This window comes from Strigops habroptila, chromosome 1 (genome assembly GCF_004027225.2).
Source record: "Strigops habroptila isolate Jane chromosome 1, bStrHab1.2.pri, whole genome shotgun sequence".
Taxonomy (NCBI): Eukaryota; Metazoa; Chordata; class Aves; order Psittaciformes; family Psittacidae; genus Strigops; species Strigops habroptila.
The window spans coordinates 13,239,001-13,258,011 of NC_044277.2; the positions used below are offsets into that span (position 1 = coordinate 13,239,001).

Below are 19,011 nucleotides of genomic sequence, written 5' to 3' on the forward strand. Positions count from 1 at the left end.
TAAGATATAATTATACACTGTACAATTAAGTAAAAATGCATATAGTTTCCCAAATTCCTGGCTGAACTATGCATAATGACTTCCACTGTGACCATTTGTTAAGGGTATCAGATTAATTAAATTGAAAGCTCTTTAAGGGTGTTTTGCTTCTGTGCAAGTGAAAAACAGAAAGTAGACTCAGCAACACTGAGCATTATCATCATCATTTGGATAGGTAAGGGCCTCTGGTCTTAAGGCTCAAGATTAAGCCTGCAACTAAACTACTAGAATCAAACAATTTTTTGGAATTTACACATGAAAAATATCATTACTTAACCAAGTTACTATCCATAAAAAGAGAATGGATAGGGCAACCTACCTGAAATGCTGGCCACTGTTTTGATTATAAACTATAAAATACAGTGTACATGATTTTCAAGTTTTATGTTTTAACTTCCATGTTAATGTCACAGGATGCCTGTGTCAGCTTTTTGGACCACTATTTCAGCCTAGAGTGAATTCACCTCTAGTGAGTATAAATTACATAAATAAGAAAGGAAACGGTATACTGTAAATGCCAAACAAATTAAATACTTGTAAATAATTTTCTTTAAAACATTTAACACTCTGTTCAAAGACTAAATATTGGAATGTGAAAAAGACTAAATAATAAAAAGATGAGAGAATATCTACCCAGATCCAAAGGTTATTAATAGCACAGATCAGACAGGGAACCAAACCATCATTTTGATTTAATGCCATCTACCACATAATATTAATTAACAAAAGCAAAATATACAGTCATCAAAGCCCTGGTGCTAAACCAACACTTTCTTCAATATTATAGCTACCCAACAATGGACTGTATTTGAAATAGATGTGCATTAAATTTAAGTCATCTAAACATCTCTAAAAATTACAGTCAAGAGTTTGTCTTACATGTAGCGCCAAGAACAGCAACAGCTTCACTTTCAGTTTCATCATCGAAAACTGCGAGCAAAGAAACTTCATATTCTGTGTTGGGCAACAAACCCTCAATAACATGACTGTCTGTGTCTCCATTTATGACAACCTAAGTAACACAGCAAGATTAAAGAAAATCAGTTCTGTATGTGATTAATTTATATGAATTGACTGAAATGAAAGAAGGAAAACGGATTCTCCTTTGAAATGAATGAAATCTATACTCAGATCTGCCCAAAGAATTTATTAGTTATGTTGAAATAAAAAGTTTCACAGAGTACATCTGGGGAACAAAACCCACTGCTAAGAATATCTGAAATGTATTTATTAGTTTCGGACTAGCTTGATTATTCTAATGTGTAATTTTACACTTTCACCCACAGCTTATTAGCTGTTAAAGCTGACAATATGCATTTCATTTGAAAAATCACTAAAACTCAAAACATTCATCAATGAAAGCAAAATAGAGTAGCTTAATTTTCATTTATATTTCTACCATTCAAGTATTATGACAAATGTATTTAGCATCTCTGCAGCTTTACAAAATGCTGTTTCTATACCAGAATTATAATCCAAGTTACGGTTCCGCACATCTGAATTCAACTTCAAAGAACATTTGCTGCAGACTTGGGGATTAGGGGAGATCTGCTGACGAGAAGTTTGCTACATGGTATGATGTTTTAAATAGTGATTTTCCTTATTTCTACCTATGACAGCAGCAGAATATTCCCATGTGCAATGTTAACTATAAGCAGAAGGTTTCACTTCAGATTTTTATGTGCTTCACTTATTTTATTGGAAGGGATCAACAGATGGGCAAGAGTTGCATCTAAAGGGACTATAAAGCAGAATACAAGGAGCCTAAGCAATAATTCTGGTGAAATGGGCTGAATGAAATGGTTTTGGGAATAGTTTTTAGGTTATGCAGACAGATACTACAATAAAACAGCCTTTCTCTAGGTTAACACTGGCAAGTTTTTAAAGATGGCTACTGTATACACAGAATCAAAGTAAGACATAAAGAAATCGAACAAGTATATGTGCTGCTTAAGATCTACTACAGCTGTTATCAGAAACAGTGAATTACACTTCATTCTTTCATTTGCTACATGAGCTTTCCTGAGTTAGTCCTGGGGAAGAGGGACTCGTAAAATGATCACAGACCTTCTGAACTCAGATTAAAAGAGAAAAAAACAAAAGCAGAAAGAAATTAGTTAGGGCCATGCCTTCTACAGCTATCAAGTAATGAATTAGGCATCCCTCACTGCATGCTTTCTGGCACAGATTTTCTCAGGAAAATTTCAGAAACAAACTTGAAGGAGTCTAGCTGTATACTAAGTAGATCAAAATATACCTTCTTTTCCAATATCCCAGAGCCTCTAGTTGTGTATCAGATATTTATACATAGTTTCTATCTCTCACATAACTCCAGCACACTTTCTGAAGCATCACTTCCATCACCCTACACTCCCTGCTAATTTATCCCACAGAGAAGACCACTGAAAAAGAATGCAAAGTGCTGAACTTTGAAGTAGAGAGGACAAATAACAAAGTAAGAATAGTAACAAGCACACAAGTATAACAGCATGCATTCTGTACTGTAACCTAGAAATAAAAGGCCGCTCTTACATTTATTCTGGCTTTTTAGCACTGACACCCCACTAAACAGTCCTCACTTGTCAGCAGTGGGGGTGAAGTAAGCTTAGAGGTGTGTAATTCTTACTACCACCCCCTGACCCCACTCAGCTAATTGGCAAGTTGGGTCTTGGCAGAAAGACAGAGAGAGTGCATGTCATTTCTCTGCATGACTGATCATTTAGATGGGAAAGAAGCTTAAAGAGGCAACAGCCTGGAGGTATTGTGCTATCCTCAGCCTGACCCCATTACAGAGGTCATGCAAGGAGAACAAGAAAACAGCTTGGGTATTTTTAATATTTCAATATACTAAAACACTGGGGCCTCCAGCAGTTCTTAGTGAATATAATGAACAAAAGGAACCTTAATAGTTCAAATATTTCTTGATTATTTGTTCTCACACTCAAAGAACTCAAATATCTTAAATCTCACTTAAAGATGCACATGGCTTAAAAATGGATTCACTGACAGCTACTCACTAGGAGTTAAACAGAACAAATCAGTTCATCTACAGCAGGAGAAAATGCTAGGGGATGACCTGTGTCCACTAGCTCATCTGCCAGCTCTTTCTTTTCCCTGCTGGCTCCTGTTATTTCTTTCTTTCTTGCATGACTACTTCTTGCTAGGTGAAAGGTTAGAAAGAATGAGGCTAAGCTAAACTTACAGAAAAAAATGCCATATAACCTAAGCTACAATGACTGCTCTCTGCCCTAACAAATGACAAAAGGATGCATGAAACCTAGGGCCAGGTGGGAAGCATCATCTTCCCCACTGAGTTGTGCTCTCAGACAAACAGTTTGCAGATATGGCCTCACTTCACAGTGCTGATGTCAACAGAGCAAGATGTTTGAGGGAGACATTGGAGATTAAGGAGTACAAAAGAAGCCAAAAGAATGAGTAAATAAAAAAAGAAATGCAAAGAGGAAATGAGACAGACTATGAATGATGAAAATTTGGGAAAGGGAGAGAAAGTGTCTGTATTTTTCTACTTGGAAAAAGAAAATAAAACAGGAAAAGCTGAAGGGATGCAAAATCATTTTAACATTCAGACTGATAAAATGACATTATGGAGAAGACACACAAGAGCCTAGAGCAAAAAATACAGCATGAGGAGGAAAAGAGAAATAACAATAAAGGATAATAAAGGAACAATCTAATAAATTCACTACGTGCAAACTTTTCCCTTTGTAACATCATATAACTAAGGCTTCACAAGTGATTTTACTGTGGCCAGCACATTAGACAAACGTGGAGCTTTATGTGAGGATGTTGCTGCTCTGGTTCAGCTACTGTCATCATCTTCACAGCAAAGCAAAGAATACGAATCTCTAAAAGCTGAAGTAGCACCAAACAGCAATGTGAGTTCTATGGCAGTTGGCACATTGCAGATTAGATTGATTATTCACAAAAGATCTCTTCTTTCCTCTCTTCCTCTTCAAAAAAGCCCTGGAATACTGGTTTGATTTTCATTTAGAAATCTTTTCAGTGGGGCACATTTTTCTGTAAGTCAATTGGTCATATTTAATTGGCAAAAGTTGCAGCATAGGTGTCCTTGGAATGGAATTCTCTCTTCCATTTCACACCCTCAGAAAGTCAAGGCAACTAACCTCTTCAGATTCTCCCCCATCCAAAGGAATCCATGCCAATCTGTAAAAAGCAATATCTGATGAGGTGGGCTTCCAGCTGATCCTAAAACTATCGGTTGATGCTTCATCAATTTCCAGATGTTGGGGAGCTGGAACTCTTTCTGCAAAATATTATGCAAAAGAAAAGTGTGAGTAGATTATTCCCTGAGACTTGCACATATGGCAATGCCAAGCATGTACTTGCACAAGGAGTATAACATGGGAGGTAGATAACAAAGGCTCTGCAGAATTTTTTGCACACTTATTTGTACTTAAGGAAGTGGTTTTGCAATTGGGGGAGATTAATATGCACAATACATGCTCTTTATCTACTCAAACTGGACAAGCCTTCCCGTCCTCTCTCCACTGAAGGAGTCCCATGCTCTGTGCACCATGCTCTTTTTTTTCCTCTACCTCAAAGCAAAATTCGAATCTCTGCCCTCTCCAGAAATTCTATCTGCATTTCCATTTGCAGTTTGTATGCAAATATCAACCTCTTCTTCCATTCACATATGTTCTCTCCTTCCTCTTCTACCTCATGTTTCTCTTTGCTCCCTCAAAGTCCTTCTCTTCCCACTGTTACGTTGGAAATCATTAGTAAGTGCCATTAGCTGTTTGTTTAATGCAGAACCACAGTTACAGAAAGTATAAATGTGCTAAACAGACTGCAGAAGCCTTAAATGACTTATATGTTTTCCTTTTGGAGTTCCAGTTTCTCTTTCTATCAGGTTCTACCCTTTATTGCCTAGATAGTTCACTGGTTAAATGTATGATTCAAAACTCATCACACTCAGCTGAAGAGACAAATGCCATCACGCTGAAAGATGCTTCAGAACGCTGAGGAGACAAATGCTTTACTACCTAATAGCATAAAAGATGCCTTTAAATGGCTGATTGTGGAAAGACTTGAAAAATTAACCTTACATACACAACTGTTTTTAAGATGTCAAGAGATTACTCCCATGAGTAAGAATACAATTGGTCCCATAATAAGTGAGCAAAAAAGCTGAAAACCCCAATGAAAATAACAGAAAGCGTTCCATATATGTGAATTCACAGCCAGAGATACTTGCTGTTACTGGTCTTACTTTCCAGTAAAGTAAGAGAGTATAAAAATTCTTCTTGGAAAGCCTTCAAAAATTGTTCTGTAATACTTACTTGTGGTAAAGCTGCCAGTAAGTGGTTCAGATTGACCTTCATCATACAGAGAGAAAATAGCAGCAGTATACTCTGTAAGGGGTGCCAGACTTTGTAGAGTATGGGTTGAAACACGACCAACTTCCACCTAGAGAAATCATAATTTGCAGTAGATATTGATCATACACTTTACGTGATCAGTGTCTGAAATTCTGCTGGGTAATAATGATACAAAAAGAAAATGTCACATTATTAGTATGTAAATTCTGTGAAACTATGAACAAGTATAAACTCAGGGCCATAAAAGCTGACAAAAATCAAGTAAAATACACAAACTAGAGAAAAGGCAAATTTTATTTATGACAAACTAGCGTAAAAGAGAATCCAGCCTTGCTCGCTAATGTATCTGCACTGCATGTTCAGGAACCTATAAAGGGAAGGAAAGAGGCTATTGAATCCAGTCCCTTATCATGGATAATCATTGCATAAACAATTACGTTTTACATCTGTCAAGAGACAAGATAAGAGTTTTATCTGGTCTTTACCCAGAATGCAATGAACATGACTTTACTGAGGACATAAAACTCAAGGCCTAATAAACTGACAGTTTATTAGTCTGACTATTCAGTGTCACTCTAGCTCCGCACCACAGGGGAAATTCTACTGATGCAGTGCAACAAAAAAATGCCACCTGCTCTTTGAACAGATATAAAGGAAAAGTAAATAAAAAACTACTGAACAGTCATGCTATGAAGGGTATTACCACAAACCTGAGACATTCAAATAACATTGTGATGAGTGCAGCCAGAGGTAATATCTATATTAAGGGTAATCAATCGGAAGAGGTCAAGTGATTTCTAATTTAAATTCTAAGGGACCTAGCAGAAAGAAAAGACACAAAACAGTGCATTGGCATGCTTTCTTCGAAACTCGGGAACAGCTTCTTCAGGATTAATACAAATATTCCATCTTGTATGGATGAAAGGCCAGATATGTCCCAGAAGAAACATAATTGCACATAACTACTCTTAAAGACTTTTTTTGGAGGGCTAAGTTATCCATGACAACTTATTACGTAAGGGATCTGGACTGTATTAATAATTGGACCAATTTACTGCAAAATTTTTTTAACTTTTTCTGTATTTTTTTTTTTAGATTTCTGTGTTAATATCATTCCATCCCATTTTTCATTCTATCACAGGATTCATGCTACTAAAAGCTATTTTAAAGCATTTTTAGTAACCAGGCATAACTAAAATTGCACAAGTAAAATATTAAATGCAAGAGTCTAAGTTAGAACATCTTGGTATCATATTATCACTCTGTTCAAGCCAAATCCTGTTACTAGAAAGAGAGTTTCCAACATATAATTTAAGCAATAAATGTTAAGAAAATGTGGCAAAGCTTTCAGATAGTCTTTTTGAATGAGCTTGAGTCCATGACGTATGATAGATTGAAAGTCTCTTTATCTGGATTGAATCAAGAATACATATTTCCATACCATACATTAAATTAAGATCCTGCACATACGAACTGTTGTTCACTTGAGTAGTTTCCTTCAGTGTATGTGCACCAGCAATGACTGTTCTGGTATGTAAGATGTTCAAAGTACTGTTGCTCACATGTATGATCCACTCCAAATGTATACCCAACACTAAGAAAACTCTTATTTGCACTCAGTTTCAGAATTCGGAATTAGCTAGAGCTAATATTTTTTACAGCTTGCAACGTAGCTTTTGTTTATAAAAGTTACCTTTAATAATTCCGCAAGTTGGAGTTTTGGATGTCTGAGATTGGTTAAGGGAAGATTGATACTAATAATTTACCTCGTTGGTTTCTGTTCCATCTGTTTTAACGTACATGATGCGATAGCCATTCACATTTTTGGAAGCAGGATCCCATGTTAGCTTAGCACTATTGTGCCCAATATCTGAAAATTTCAGGTTTGTTGGTGGACTTAGAGGCACTTGAAAAGGAAAGAGATAAAACCATGAAAGCAATTCCAGGTTTTAGTTGTGAAATTTTTCATGTCTTGAAAATTATCTTCACATTTTCTATTCAAAAATTTGTATCACCAATATTTATATCAAAAGGCCTACATCAATGGAGCTACTCAAGTACCTGAAGGCAGATAAAATAGCTTAGTTCTTTGCTGAAACAGAACTTTCAATCTTGCTAAGTGCATAACAACTAATACTGAAAAAGAAAGAAATAATGCTGTTGTTCAAAGCAGATACCATAGCAAGACCTAGCCTACACAATACTTGCAATAAATTTGTGTTTGTAAATTAATTTAATTCAGCTAAATCTTTATGCTATATTTGTTTTCCATGAGTACCGCAGCAAAAATATTTTATGACAGTAACATTTTTGGCAAAAAACTTTCTGAATCCTAAAGGCCTCTGACATAAAGTTTGTCTCTGACAAACTCTGACATTAGTTTGTCTAAAAAGAGTAACTAGCTCAGATGATCTCCAAAGACGCTATTTTTTTTTTTTTTTCACCTCTGCTTAGCCTTTCCTATTTTATTACAGAAAGAAGCTGTTTCCTAACAATACCGGTTCAAGCCATACTTTATATACTATATATTCCTTGACTGTCATGAACTGAAAGAAAATAAGAGAGTCTCAGATTGCGTCCACTTTTCTGTCACACCAGAGAAAACTACGTGTGCTGCCTGTTACTCTCAGTAGTAGGTTCTGTATTAGCCCAACATCTGCTAATTTTCTCTGAATCATGGACCCTTTCTCCATCCATCCTGCCTTCCACACACTCCTCACTAATCCACTTGGACAGATAAATATCAGCACTTCAGAACCTGCTTCCCTCAAACAAGAGCACATGGGAAAAAGCAAAAGATGAAAAAAACCCCCATATGTTACGTGGGATCTTTAGCCAGACCATACATCAACTCAGAATCTGCAAGCAAACACCTAACCAGCTTAGGAACAGTCAAGTCAACTTGGCTGTGAGAAAAGAGAAGACAGGAACACATTAGAATTGTATTAGATGGTTTTGCCATGCTTTCTGGCATTCAATATATTCCTCTGAGTCTAGTGAAGGGAGTATCACGTGCTGGCTTTCCTTTCTCCTTTCTGTCAGTCATGGAATGCACTTCATTTCACCATCCAGGCCATACCACAAAATGCTTCAGTCTCAGCTCTTTCCTTTTGGAACCAACCTCCTGACAGAACTGCTCTCAACCAGACAGACAGACAGTCCTGATGCCAGAGTCATATTTACAGTGAGTCTTGGGTAAATTCTGGTCCCAGAAAGAAACCACACCACAGAATGGGTTTGTTGATCATGCCTCTGTTTGGCACAGAGAAAGGTTTCACTACAGTAACTGAGATGATACAGTGTATAGAAGAATAGTATTTACTAAATATAGAATATCAGATACTACACATAATACTACAGCAAATTAGGCAGATCACTCTCCAGGCAGATATATGCTTCAGGAAGAAAATACCAGATAGTCTATTCATTAGTTGGAAGCCAGAAAGAATCATAATCATAATCATAAAAACCCCCAAACAACTAAAAAAAGTAGCGTAAATCTTCTGAATCCAGACAGGGAGGATGCTACCATTGAACGCTAACCATGTGGAACAGATGTGCTCACCAAGAGCTTTCTTTCCTTCCAGACTGCCCCACTGTCTTACCAATCAAAGCCTGTTAGAAGAACGCTTATTTGACTAGCTGCGTATGGAAGGTTAGAATCAATCTTCATTCACATTACAGTGTTATAAAGCAGAGCTGGCTGCATTGAGTCACCCTAAAAATAAATGAAGGTTGCAGGGGTTTTTTTATTTTGGTCTGGTAACAGCAGTGAGGATGGGCTGACTAACACATTACTAGCTTCTGTGACCAAATGCTGCAGTCATGAATTCTCAGCTTGTGCCAATGGATCTGGAATTTGCATGTGATCTTCCATCCAATGTTTTAGCCAGGTTTTGAGCTGTGCAGCCTCCAAGATCATATGACATGAAGTGAATCCAGGCTGGCACACTCATAACCTACATAAACTACTGTTCAGGATAAATGAAACCAGATATCGGTCAGATATTGGCCAAAAGCATGGGGGGGGACGCACATACACACATATACAAAAAAAAAAAAAAAAGGAGAAGATGGAAGGCATGAGAGACAAAGATATGAAGCAAAGGACAGAGGGACAAAGAGCCAAAGAGTTGATTCTCCAAGTGTTCAGGATCTTCTACACTCATTTCAAGCCCACAAACATGCCCTGGCTGCAGTAGGTTACTGTTTTCACTTGTCCGTCTACAACTGTCCTCTCAGAGACGACCCAGTTTAAACAGCATTCCTAAAGCTTCTTCCAGCATTACTTGCTGACCTGACAAGCAATTGCTCTGGCTCTTCCTTTTCTTAGCACTTCTATGCCTGAAGACTTTCTGTCACCTATTAAATGTAAGTCACTTTCACATTGGCTTACTCATGCCAGGGGCACAAAACAAGAGGAAGCAATCACTCCTCTGCTGGGAGAAATAGAGATGTCACTGAATGCAGTCCCAGAAACATCCCAGTAGCACAATCTCTTATTTTCAATTACATTGTCTTCCAAATGCTAAGGCTATTTAGAGAGCTGACAGAGTGCTGTGTACAGTTAGCAGAGGACAGAATTTTGCTGGCAAAACTCTTGCTGCTTATTAAAAAGACACTATCTATCATGAGTGCAAGGGCTCTTTCCAACCCTTCGTTTACCAGATGTTAGGCAGCAGGGGTTGGACAGAAATTTTCTCTTTGCTTCTTTTCCACCCATACTGCTATTGAGCCAGAGGAATGAACTTCTCCATCTGAGCAGACTCCCCCACACACCTGGTTCTCTGGCTATAGGAGGCTAAACAGAGCAGTCTCAATTTAGCTCTATGTGGTGACCTTCATTCATTTTCAATAAGTTCAGAAAACTGTCAGTAGTTCCACCAAGATCAACAGGGATCTCCACAGTACCACTACCAACAAGAGAGAGGAGTTCAGTCCTATTCCAAAACCAAGCTGTTTTGTAGAAACTCACATCATCAGCCTCTATAAATTATTTGTACTGAGAAACTTAAGTACAGTTAAGACTTTGTCCTGTGGACTATTCAAATCAGGTTTTAAAATCAGGTATCTGCTCTAATATGTGCAAAGACTATTCTGAAGTTTTATTAACATGGGAGGGAATGTAGATATGTGCTACCTACATGTAGTTTCTTGTCCTGTAAGGGGATCGCTAGCTTCTTCTCCAAACATGGCATAAACTGTGAGAGTATATTCTGTATTTGGCAATAGTCCATCCAGTTCAATATCTGTTGAGGCCTCCCCAATTTTTATCTAAAAACACCATGAATAAAAAAAGACATATTATTTCTGAATTAGCTCATGACAAGGAAGAATATTGTTTACACACTTGGAATCAGATATGTGATCAAATGTAAGCATTTGTCTGATACTGTGCCTGAGGTACTTGGCCTAGGATTTGGGGATTTTGCACAATAATTATCAAAAAGTCAAAAGCCAACATACTTGTAAGAGGACTTCAAAAGTAACTAGTTATAGTAGCGTGCTCTTTAGAACATGTGGCTACCAAGGCCTTTTCATTCGCAGGTACACATTGTTTCATCTTCAGTCATAGGACTGAAATTTCACAGGAGGAATTGATTTCCATGCACACCGAGGCTCAGATCTGTTGCTATTTAAGGTATGTATAATTTTCCTCCTCCATCTCTTTACTGAGCCATGTTATCATGGACTGACTGACTTGTGGAAAAAAAGTCTTTCTTTGGTGTAAGGCTCACTCCTGAATCAGCCAGTTTTCAGGGAGGCCCCATTTATAACAGAACTACATGCTCACAGCCACTCATTTAGCAGAGAACACAAGTCCATGCGAGCTTTCAGTAGCTTCCTACGCTCTCCACAAGTTCACATGCCCCTGCATGTTTTTTAGTGTTCTTGCTTGCACAGAGATGTTGTACATAATCTTAGTTATACATATAGAAACTTGAGCATAAAAATTTTTAAATCCTGACCAGAAGTTCCGTTGGAATTATGCTAGTAACTTTAGAAACTCTACTGGTTTTACTAGTTTAGTGACAGAAGACTGGACTTCACCTTGTTCCATCTTCTTTTCACTCTAAAAATATCTTCTAAAAATCACTTATGATGATTAAAATTAAATTAAAAAAAAAAAGTTGAACAGAACTAAAAGAAAACCAATAAAGGTCACACCTGCAAATTCTACTAATTTTTAAAGGTCCTAATGAGAACAAAGGCTGAACTTCATATTCTTCTTATAACACACTGTAAAAATATCTTTATTTAATATTTTTCTTTGAGTGTTAGATTTATGTGATGATGCAATTTTGCATCATGTATCATTTCAAATGAGTCACTTTAATTTAGCTGAAATTGTTGCATTTTTTTGGCAATGATATATAAAAATAATGAACTGGTACTTGCATTTTATTCATAGTCTGTAACACATACAGTACTTAAGGCAGTCATGGAAAAAAAACTTAATGATCAAATTGGAGGTTAAATGCCATGTACTAATTTATTCCTTAAAATAATTATTTTTTTAATAACTGCTATTCAAGAGAAAGCACAATATATCACCTCCTTCTCATCTGCTGCCAATCCTTCTGTGAGGGGAGCATATAGGATCATGTAACCTGTGGCACCCGGTACTCCATTCCATTTTGCTCTCATGCTGCTCTGTGACACATCATACAATTGCAGATCCGATGCCATTGGCAAGGCAACTACAGTGGAACAAGAGACAGGCTTCAGTTGTGTCACTTGAACAACCAGCTATTTTCAGTTTATTTTACCCCAGGGAACACAAAAGAATATAGCTTTCTCCAGGCATGGAAGTGACATGACTGTGAAGAGCTGATTAATACATAAAAGAATGCAGGATTAGAGAAACAAGGGAATGATGACCTAACACATTGTAATGCCAGAGCAGAGTTACCACTTACAAAGCATTTCAGCTCTTTGTCCTCAATTGATTTGAATATTTCAAGTGGGAGGATTTCTGGTCTTTAAGCACTAAATCACTCTGTTTAGATCTCATCCTTCCCTCTTCCTGATGTGCAGGAGGATGATGGCTCCCCATTGAAGAATGAATACGGCTGCTATTAGGAACAAGGAGCAGTCCCCAGAGGTGGCTCTTTCTGGCAATAGTTCCCAAGCCAGAGTGTGGGAGAGTCAGCCATGAGGTTGGATACCCTGGAGAAAACTCTGAATGAGCATGTTGTGCATGTCAAAACATTTGACTGCAAACTGTTGTGTGTTTAAGGCCTGGATATCCAAACTGGCTCCCAGGCTTGTGCCAGTGGGATTATGCAAATAAGGGCAAGGTCATCCACTGCAACTCATGGTGAATGCTAACCCAGTGAGTACAGCTAAGCAGGCTGAGTGAAATTCAAACATTATTAGGAGGTTTACTTGTGAATTTAAGGCACTGATACCAGAACCAGTATGGGTTCTTGAATTTTTCTTTGTATTTCTGTAACTCTTTAGAATAACATTTTGCACTTCTCTAACTGTCCTCACTTTCTTCCTCTCACAGAACAGCATTCCAAGGCCTTCTCCACTGCTGTTTTACACCACTGATGGATCCCACCAAAATATCCAGTCACTGGAGAAATACAAGGGAACTTTGGTTGCTCCTCCACAAAGCTCTGCTTTGCGTGTTTCTGAAGAATCTGATCTGCAAACACAGATTCAGCAAGCAATTCTAATTACGATGCTAATAACTCACAGAGCTTCTCTAATCTCCTAATCTCCCTGTCCAAACAAAAACTACAGCCTGTCTAGCTGACAACTCCAAGGAGTAGAATATCTATTACATTATATTCAACAAACTCTAACAGAGCTTTCAACTTCCTATATACAAAACATGTAGCCTCATCCTTTCTTATCCATTGAGGCTGTTCACTCAGTCTGTTGTTCAGGTCTGTAAAGACGAGCAAAACTTCAACCTAGGCCTCTCTTTAGGTTTCCACTACCAGGTTACCCATTTATCTCCACTTCCAAACCTTTCACAGCCTATCTCCACCCTGTTTAGACCCTTGTTGATGTGGTGACTTATATTCCCATGAATTCCCACAACTCCTCTAATTCTAGGAGAAACTACCCATAAACATTTTCAAATGTACTTCAGTCTCCTCCCTCAGAGCTCCACTCAAACCTCTGATGCCTGCAGAAAGAAACTACATGTTGAGATATTCTGAAGGCACTTTGTCTCATTCCTATTCAAACTGCCCCAGGATCACAGAGACATTATATATCACCTGTCATTTTCCCTATTTTCAAGCTAAAAATCTACAAGAAAAATATCCTCTAACTTATGACTCATATTTTAACTCTCATCAGGAACTCCTAGATACTCTAGCAATATAAATAATCATTAACAAAGAGGTGACTGGAAATGAAACAAGTGGTATTTTCTATTAAAATTTGCAGCTGAAGAGCTCAGAATCTCAGATATAAGTGTCCAGTAGATAACACTGATTTGCATTTTGGACAGTTACCAGAGCATGCTAATACTCTGGTAATATAGAGATAAATCAAGCCTACTAAAACCAGCTTGAATAACCTAAACCATGTAAAAATATAATTGCAGCAAATTAAAATGTGAACACATTTCATATTTATTTCAAGTTAGAAATTGCTATTAAAACAGAAACCTTTCTAATTACCTGTATGTTTTGCATATTGAATGTGTCTATTTAGATTTCACATACCTGTAAGTTATTTTCAGTGTTGTATGTGAACAAATGTGGCAGGTGGCTATTTTAATCTGTCAGTATGTCACACAAAGGCAGGAACGCAAACTACAGTTTTCCATAGTTCTCCATTAGGACAGCAAAAAATACTTTCAAACTGCAGGTATTTTAGCATGTTGAGTGATTAATACTTGCACAAGTCAGGCTATTACTTCCAACACACTATCGAAGGCAGCTGTATAAAATGCTTGATGCTGCATGACCTTGGGGCATGATCTGATCAGATCTCAGAAAGCCAGCAGGGCTGGGCTCTGTCAGAACTTGACTAGGTGACTTCAAAGGAACACCAGGTGCAATATGAAACAATTCTGTTGGCTTGGTATGTGACTGGTCTCTCTGTCTCAATAAATTAAACAGGTCCTAACACTGTGTTATGGAGTATAACATGGCTGGAAATGACATTTGAGGAGACAGACTAAAATGGAAGTCTCAATTTTATATGATCCTATTTTATTTTATTTTCAGATTGGGAAGATTAGCAGTGGCATAGAATCAAAGAACCATTGAGGATGAAAGTAATCTCTTAAGATCTAGTTTATCTAACTTCTCTGGTCAGTCAGGGTCAGCTAGAACCATGTCCAGTTAGATTTTAAATACCTCCAGAGAGGCAGACTCCACCACCTCTCTGGACAACCTAGTCCAGTGGTTGACCACCATGACAATAAAATTGTCATAAAATCATAGAATGGTTTGCGTCGGAAGGGACCTTAAAGAGCTCCGAGTTCCAACTGCCCTGCCATGGGCAGGGACACCTTCCACTACATTAGGTGGCTCAAAGCCCCATCCAACCTGGTCTTGAACGTTTCCAGGGATGGGGCTGCCACGGCTTCTCTGGGCAACCTGTTCCAGTGTCTCACCACCCTCATCAGCGCTGAGCAGAGGGCAAGAGTCACCTTTTTCAACCTGCTGGCAATCCATTTCTATTCCAATCCAGGAGGCTCTTGGCCTTCTTTGTGACAAGGGTGCATTGCTGGTTCACAGTCAGCTTGTTATGTACCAAGACCCCCAGGTCCTCCTCTGCAGAGCTGCCATTCAGGTGATCACCCTCACAGTGTGCACTGACGCAGGCAGTTATTCCTCCCCAGGGACAAGACTTTGCAGTTATCCATGCCAGCCTCCTGTCGCCTTTGCTTGATTTCCTGCTTGTTAGTATGGGTCTTTCTTGAACTTGTACGATGTAATCTTTGGGTATTGACTTGCTCTTCTGGATCCCTCTTTTCTCCAGGGCCATATCTGTTGGGATTCTTCCAAGTACATCTATGAAGGGACTGAAGACTGCTATCCTGAAATCCTGAGTTGTGGTCCTGCTTTTTGCACTCCTCCCTTCCCTCAGAATCCTGGATTCCACCATCTCATGATCACTGCAGCCAAGGCTACCACCTGTAACTTTAACCTCCCACCCCAGATAAGTTCTTCCTTGGTTTTAAGAATCAGCAACAGCAAAGAACTTTCTCTTGCTGTCCTCTTGATCACTTGTGTCAGGAATTTGTCAAAGCATTGTAGAAATCTTCTAGATCACTTGAGTCCTATTGTGTTGTTCTTCCAGAAGATATCAGCTATTGATAGATCACATATTGACTTCCTGGCTCTTAGTTTGAACTAAAAAGTCAGTCTTGCATTCCTAATATCTTTCATACATACTAAACAAAGTAACTGTATATTGTATACAAATACACAAAATTGCTATGATCAATAGCAGCACGTTATGTCAGGTACTAGCATAGTTTTCATTATAGAACTTAAAACTGTAAATGAATTCATTCTAACAATATCCCAAGGCACCATTTTACAGACAGAAAATAACTGAATCATTGAGAAAGGAACTTACAAAAGTTACCTTGAAATCTCTGGCACTGATGGGAATCACATGCAGTTATTTCCGGTCCCACTTAATCCTCCACTCACGAAATCATCTTCAGCCATAAACCTAATTTATGAAACTTGGCTCCACACCCAAAGTGTAAGACTGTCCTAATTTAGGATTCAATGCAGCTGACTTCCAAGTTTAGCCCAGAGATAAAACTTTCCTCAGTGTTTAAATATCCACAGAGCATTTGGACTTAGAACTTAGCCCAGAATTAATTCAAACAGATATTAATTTAAGGCAAATGCATAAAAAGAAGCTAAATTGAAATAGACTTCCTTCTGTATTTCTTTTTCACTAAGACTAATACTTACACAGCATGATTAAATGGAGACAGTCAAATTCATAACAGACATGATAAGGATACTTACGTGTAGTTTCAGTTCCACGGAGGCCCTCACTAGCAGCATTTGGGTATATAGCAAATACGGCTATCTGGTACTCAGTTAAAGACATCAGGTTTTTCAGAACTGCTGTTGATAAGCTTCCATCTACCACAACCTGTTTAGAGAAAAAATCAACTAAATTCGCATATCTGCTTTCTGTAGTGGGCTTCAGAGCCCACTTCGGTAATTTCAGGGTAGATTTAAATAAGACCATGGATTTTCTATCATCTGGTTAGTTCTTGCTGTTGTATTAAAAATTTCTGTGAAGCTCTTCTTCCTATTACCTCTTCCGGTTGTCCTCCTCGAGTGGGATAGTACACAACCCTGTACTTTTCCACATTGCCTGGGGCATGGGTCCAGCTAACCCGGAATCCTCTAGCTGATACCTCAGATGTGACCAAATCCGAAGGAGCCCCAAGTGAAGCAACAATTGTTCCTAGGTTAGAGACAACACATATTTTTTATTCCCCTCTGTAAAATAATTTTTGGTTTGTTGTATTTGCTGAAGCTCCAAAGATTGCTCCTCATCAAAAATTCAAATAATTGGCTACCGCACATTTATTTAGGTCATTTTCGATGGAAACAAAGACTAATAATGAGTAGTGCACATGGAGTTTGCACTGGAACTAAGCATCCCTACTCTTTCATAAAAGTTTACATGAAAGAAAAATATAAAACTAAGCCTTCCTGTCCTTCCTCCTATTGTTCTTTCAAGCCATAGAATCATAGAATCATAGAATAGTTAGGGTTGGAAAGGACCTTAAGATCATTCAGTTCCAACCTCCCTGCCATGGGCAGGGACACCTTGCGCTAAACCATGTGGCCCAAGGCTCTGTCCAACCTGGCCTTGAACACTGCCAGGGATGGAACATTAGCAACTTCCTTGGGCAACCCATTCCAGTGCCTCACCACCCTCACTGTAAAGAACTTCTTCCTTATATCTGACCTAAACTTCCCCTGTTTAAGTTTGAAGCCATTACCCCTTGTCCTACCACTACAGTCCCTAAGGAAGAGTCCCTCCCCAGCATCCTTATAGGCCCCCTTCAGATACTGGAAGGCTGCTATGTGGTCTCCACGCAGCCTTCTCTTCTCCAGGCTGAACAGCCCCAACTCTCTCAGCCTGTCTTCATAGGGGAGGTGCACGAGCCCCCTTATCATCCTCATGGCCCTCCTCTGGACTTGCTCCAACAGCTCCATGTCCTTTTTATGTTGAGGACACCAGAACTGTATGCAGTACTCCAAGTGAGGTCTCACGAGAGCAGAGTAGAGGGGCAGGATCACCTCCTTTGACCTGCTGGTCACGCTTCTTTTGATGCAGCCTAGGATATGGTTGGTTTCTGGGCTGTGAGAGCACACTGCAGGCTCATGTTAAGCTTCTCATCAACCAACACCCCCAAGCCCCTTTCTTTCTGTTTTCTTTTGGATTTTTTTCAGGTTGTTTTCCTCCCAGTCACAAAGAACATCCAAGGACATCCACACCTGTGATACCCTGTGCTCCTCTGCAGGTTGGAAACTGATGTGCTGCCTGTTGGCAGATTGAAGAGATGTAGTGAATGGTCATCACTGGCAATCATCCCTTTCCACAAAGATGTCTCATCTCTCTGTGCTTTTTCCATCCTCTCCCTCTCAGTTTCCCAACTGACTGCTTACTCCTCCCTACAAGACACAGCTAATATTCTGTATTCCTTCCAGTTTCCAGGTAAATAAAAAGGGAAGAAAATGGAATGGAGCCTTACTAATACACACTCTCTCATTCCACAGGTAGAAATACTCTGAAATGTATTTTTGTGTATTAAATACAAAAGAGAAAAATTCCATCATCAGGAAGGGACAAAGTAATCTTAATAGTAAAAAATTTTGAAAACTTAGGAGACAATACAAACAGTAAGTTAGGAGATGGAAAGCACAGCACAAATGTAACAACTCCATGTGCAGCTGTTAAAGTAATTCATCTCCAAACCTGTGTATTAGAAAAAAATTTCCTTACCCACCACTTGGAAATAGTTACAGCAAAATGAATGTATATTTTTGTATTTTTTGGTACTACCAAATAACATAATATTTACCACAATCAAAGACAGAGAGCAAAAGATCAAAAGATGTCAAAGCAAAATTAAAACATACCTAGGAAGATAACTTGCCTGACAATGTACTTTCTTGTGAGCAACAAATATATAGCATGAGCCAAGTGCCAGACAGCAACTTTGAAGTACAGACATTTGAAACAGCATTTGTAGCTCTAAGTTCATATTAAGTTACATTACACCTTTTTTCTTATTCACCTTTGATTTCCTTTTCCTGTTCCTCTACTCGTGAGCACACTGTTCTGGTAAGACCTTCAACAATGGTATGCATGAAATTAAAGTCAGCAACATTGTAGACGTGTGTGCTGTCAGGTTCAGAGGCAATCTCTTTGAGTTCATTTATATCTGCATTCTTTACACCTTTCATTGGAAAGAAAAAGAAAATATTTGCAATGAAAAAGAAAAAATCTTGTATGCAGAGGGATTGATAAACTACGTATTACTCTGTTAAAACGCTACTTCAGAATGTTAATTTCTGCCAGCATAACTGGCATTTTTTCAGCTTATAATGTAGCATCCATGTATAGCTAAACTTCAGTTGCAGCA

General features: G+C 38.5%; 1 protein-coding gene across 4 annotated transcripts in view; it reads right to left on the reverse strand.

Annotated features, from left to right (window-relative positions):
* Positions 1-19,011, reverse strand: part of COL14A1 (collagen type XIV alpha 1 chain) — a 119,454-nt gene that overhangs the window by 62,476 nt on the left and 37,967 nt on the right. For all 4 annotated transcript variants that reach the window (XM_030489511.1, XM_030489601.1, XM_030489430.1 and 1 more), the window contains 9 exons: positions 18,664-18,825; positions 16,666-16,817; positions 16,367-16,496; positions 11,955-12,100; positions 10,544-10,673; positions 7,166-7,305; positions 5,361-5,487; positions 4,185-4,324; positions 919-1,051 (listed from right to left, as the gene is read on the reverse strand). In XM_030489511.1, the coding sequence (XP_030345371.1) occupies positions 919-1,051; positions 4,185-4,324; positions 5,361-5,487; positions 7,166-7,305; positions 10,544-10,673; positions 11,955-12,100; positions 16,367-16,496; positions 16,666-16,817; positions 18,664-18,825 (1,260 nt within the window). The remainder of the gene's footprint in view (positions 1-918; positions 1,052-4,184; positions 4,325-5,360; positions 5,488-7,165; positions 7,306-10,543; positions 10,674-11,954; positions 12,101-16,366; positions 16,497-16,665; positions 16,818-18,663; positions 18,826-19,011) is intronic.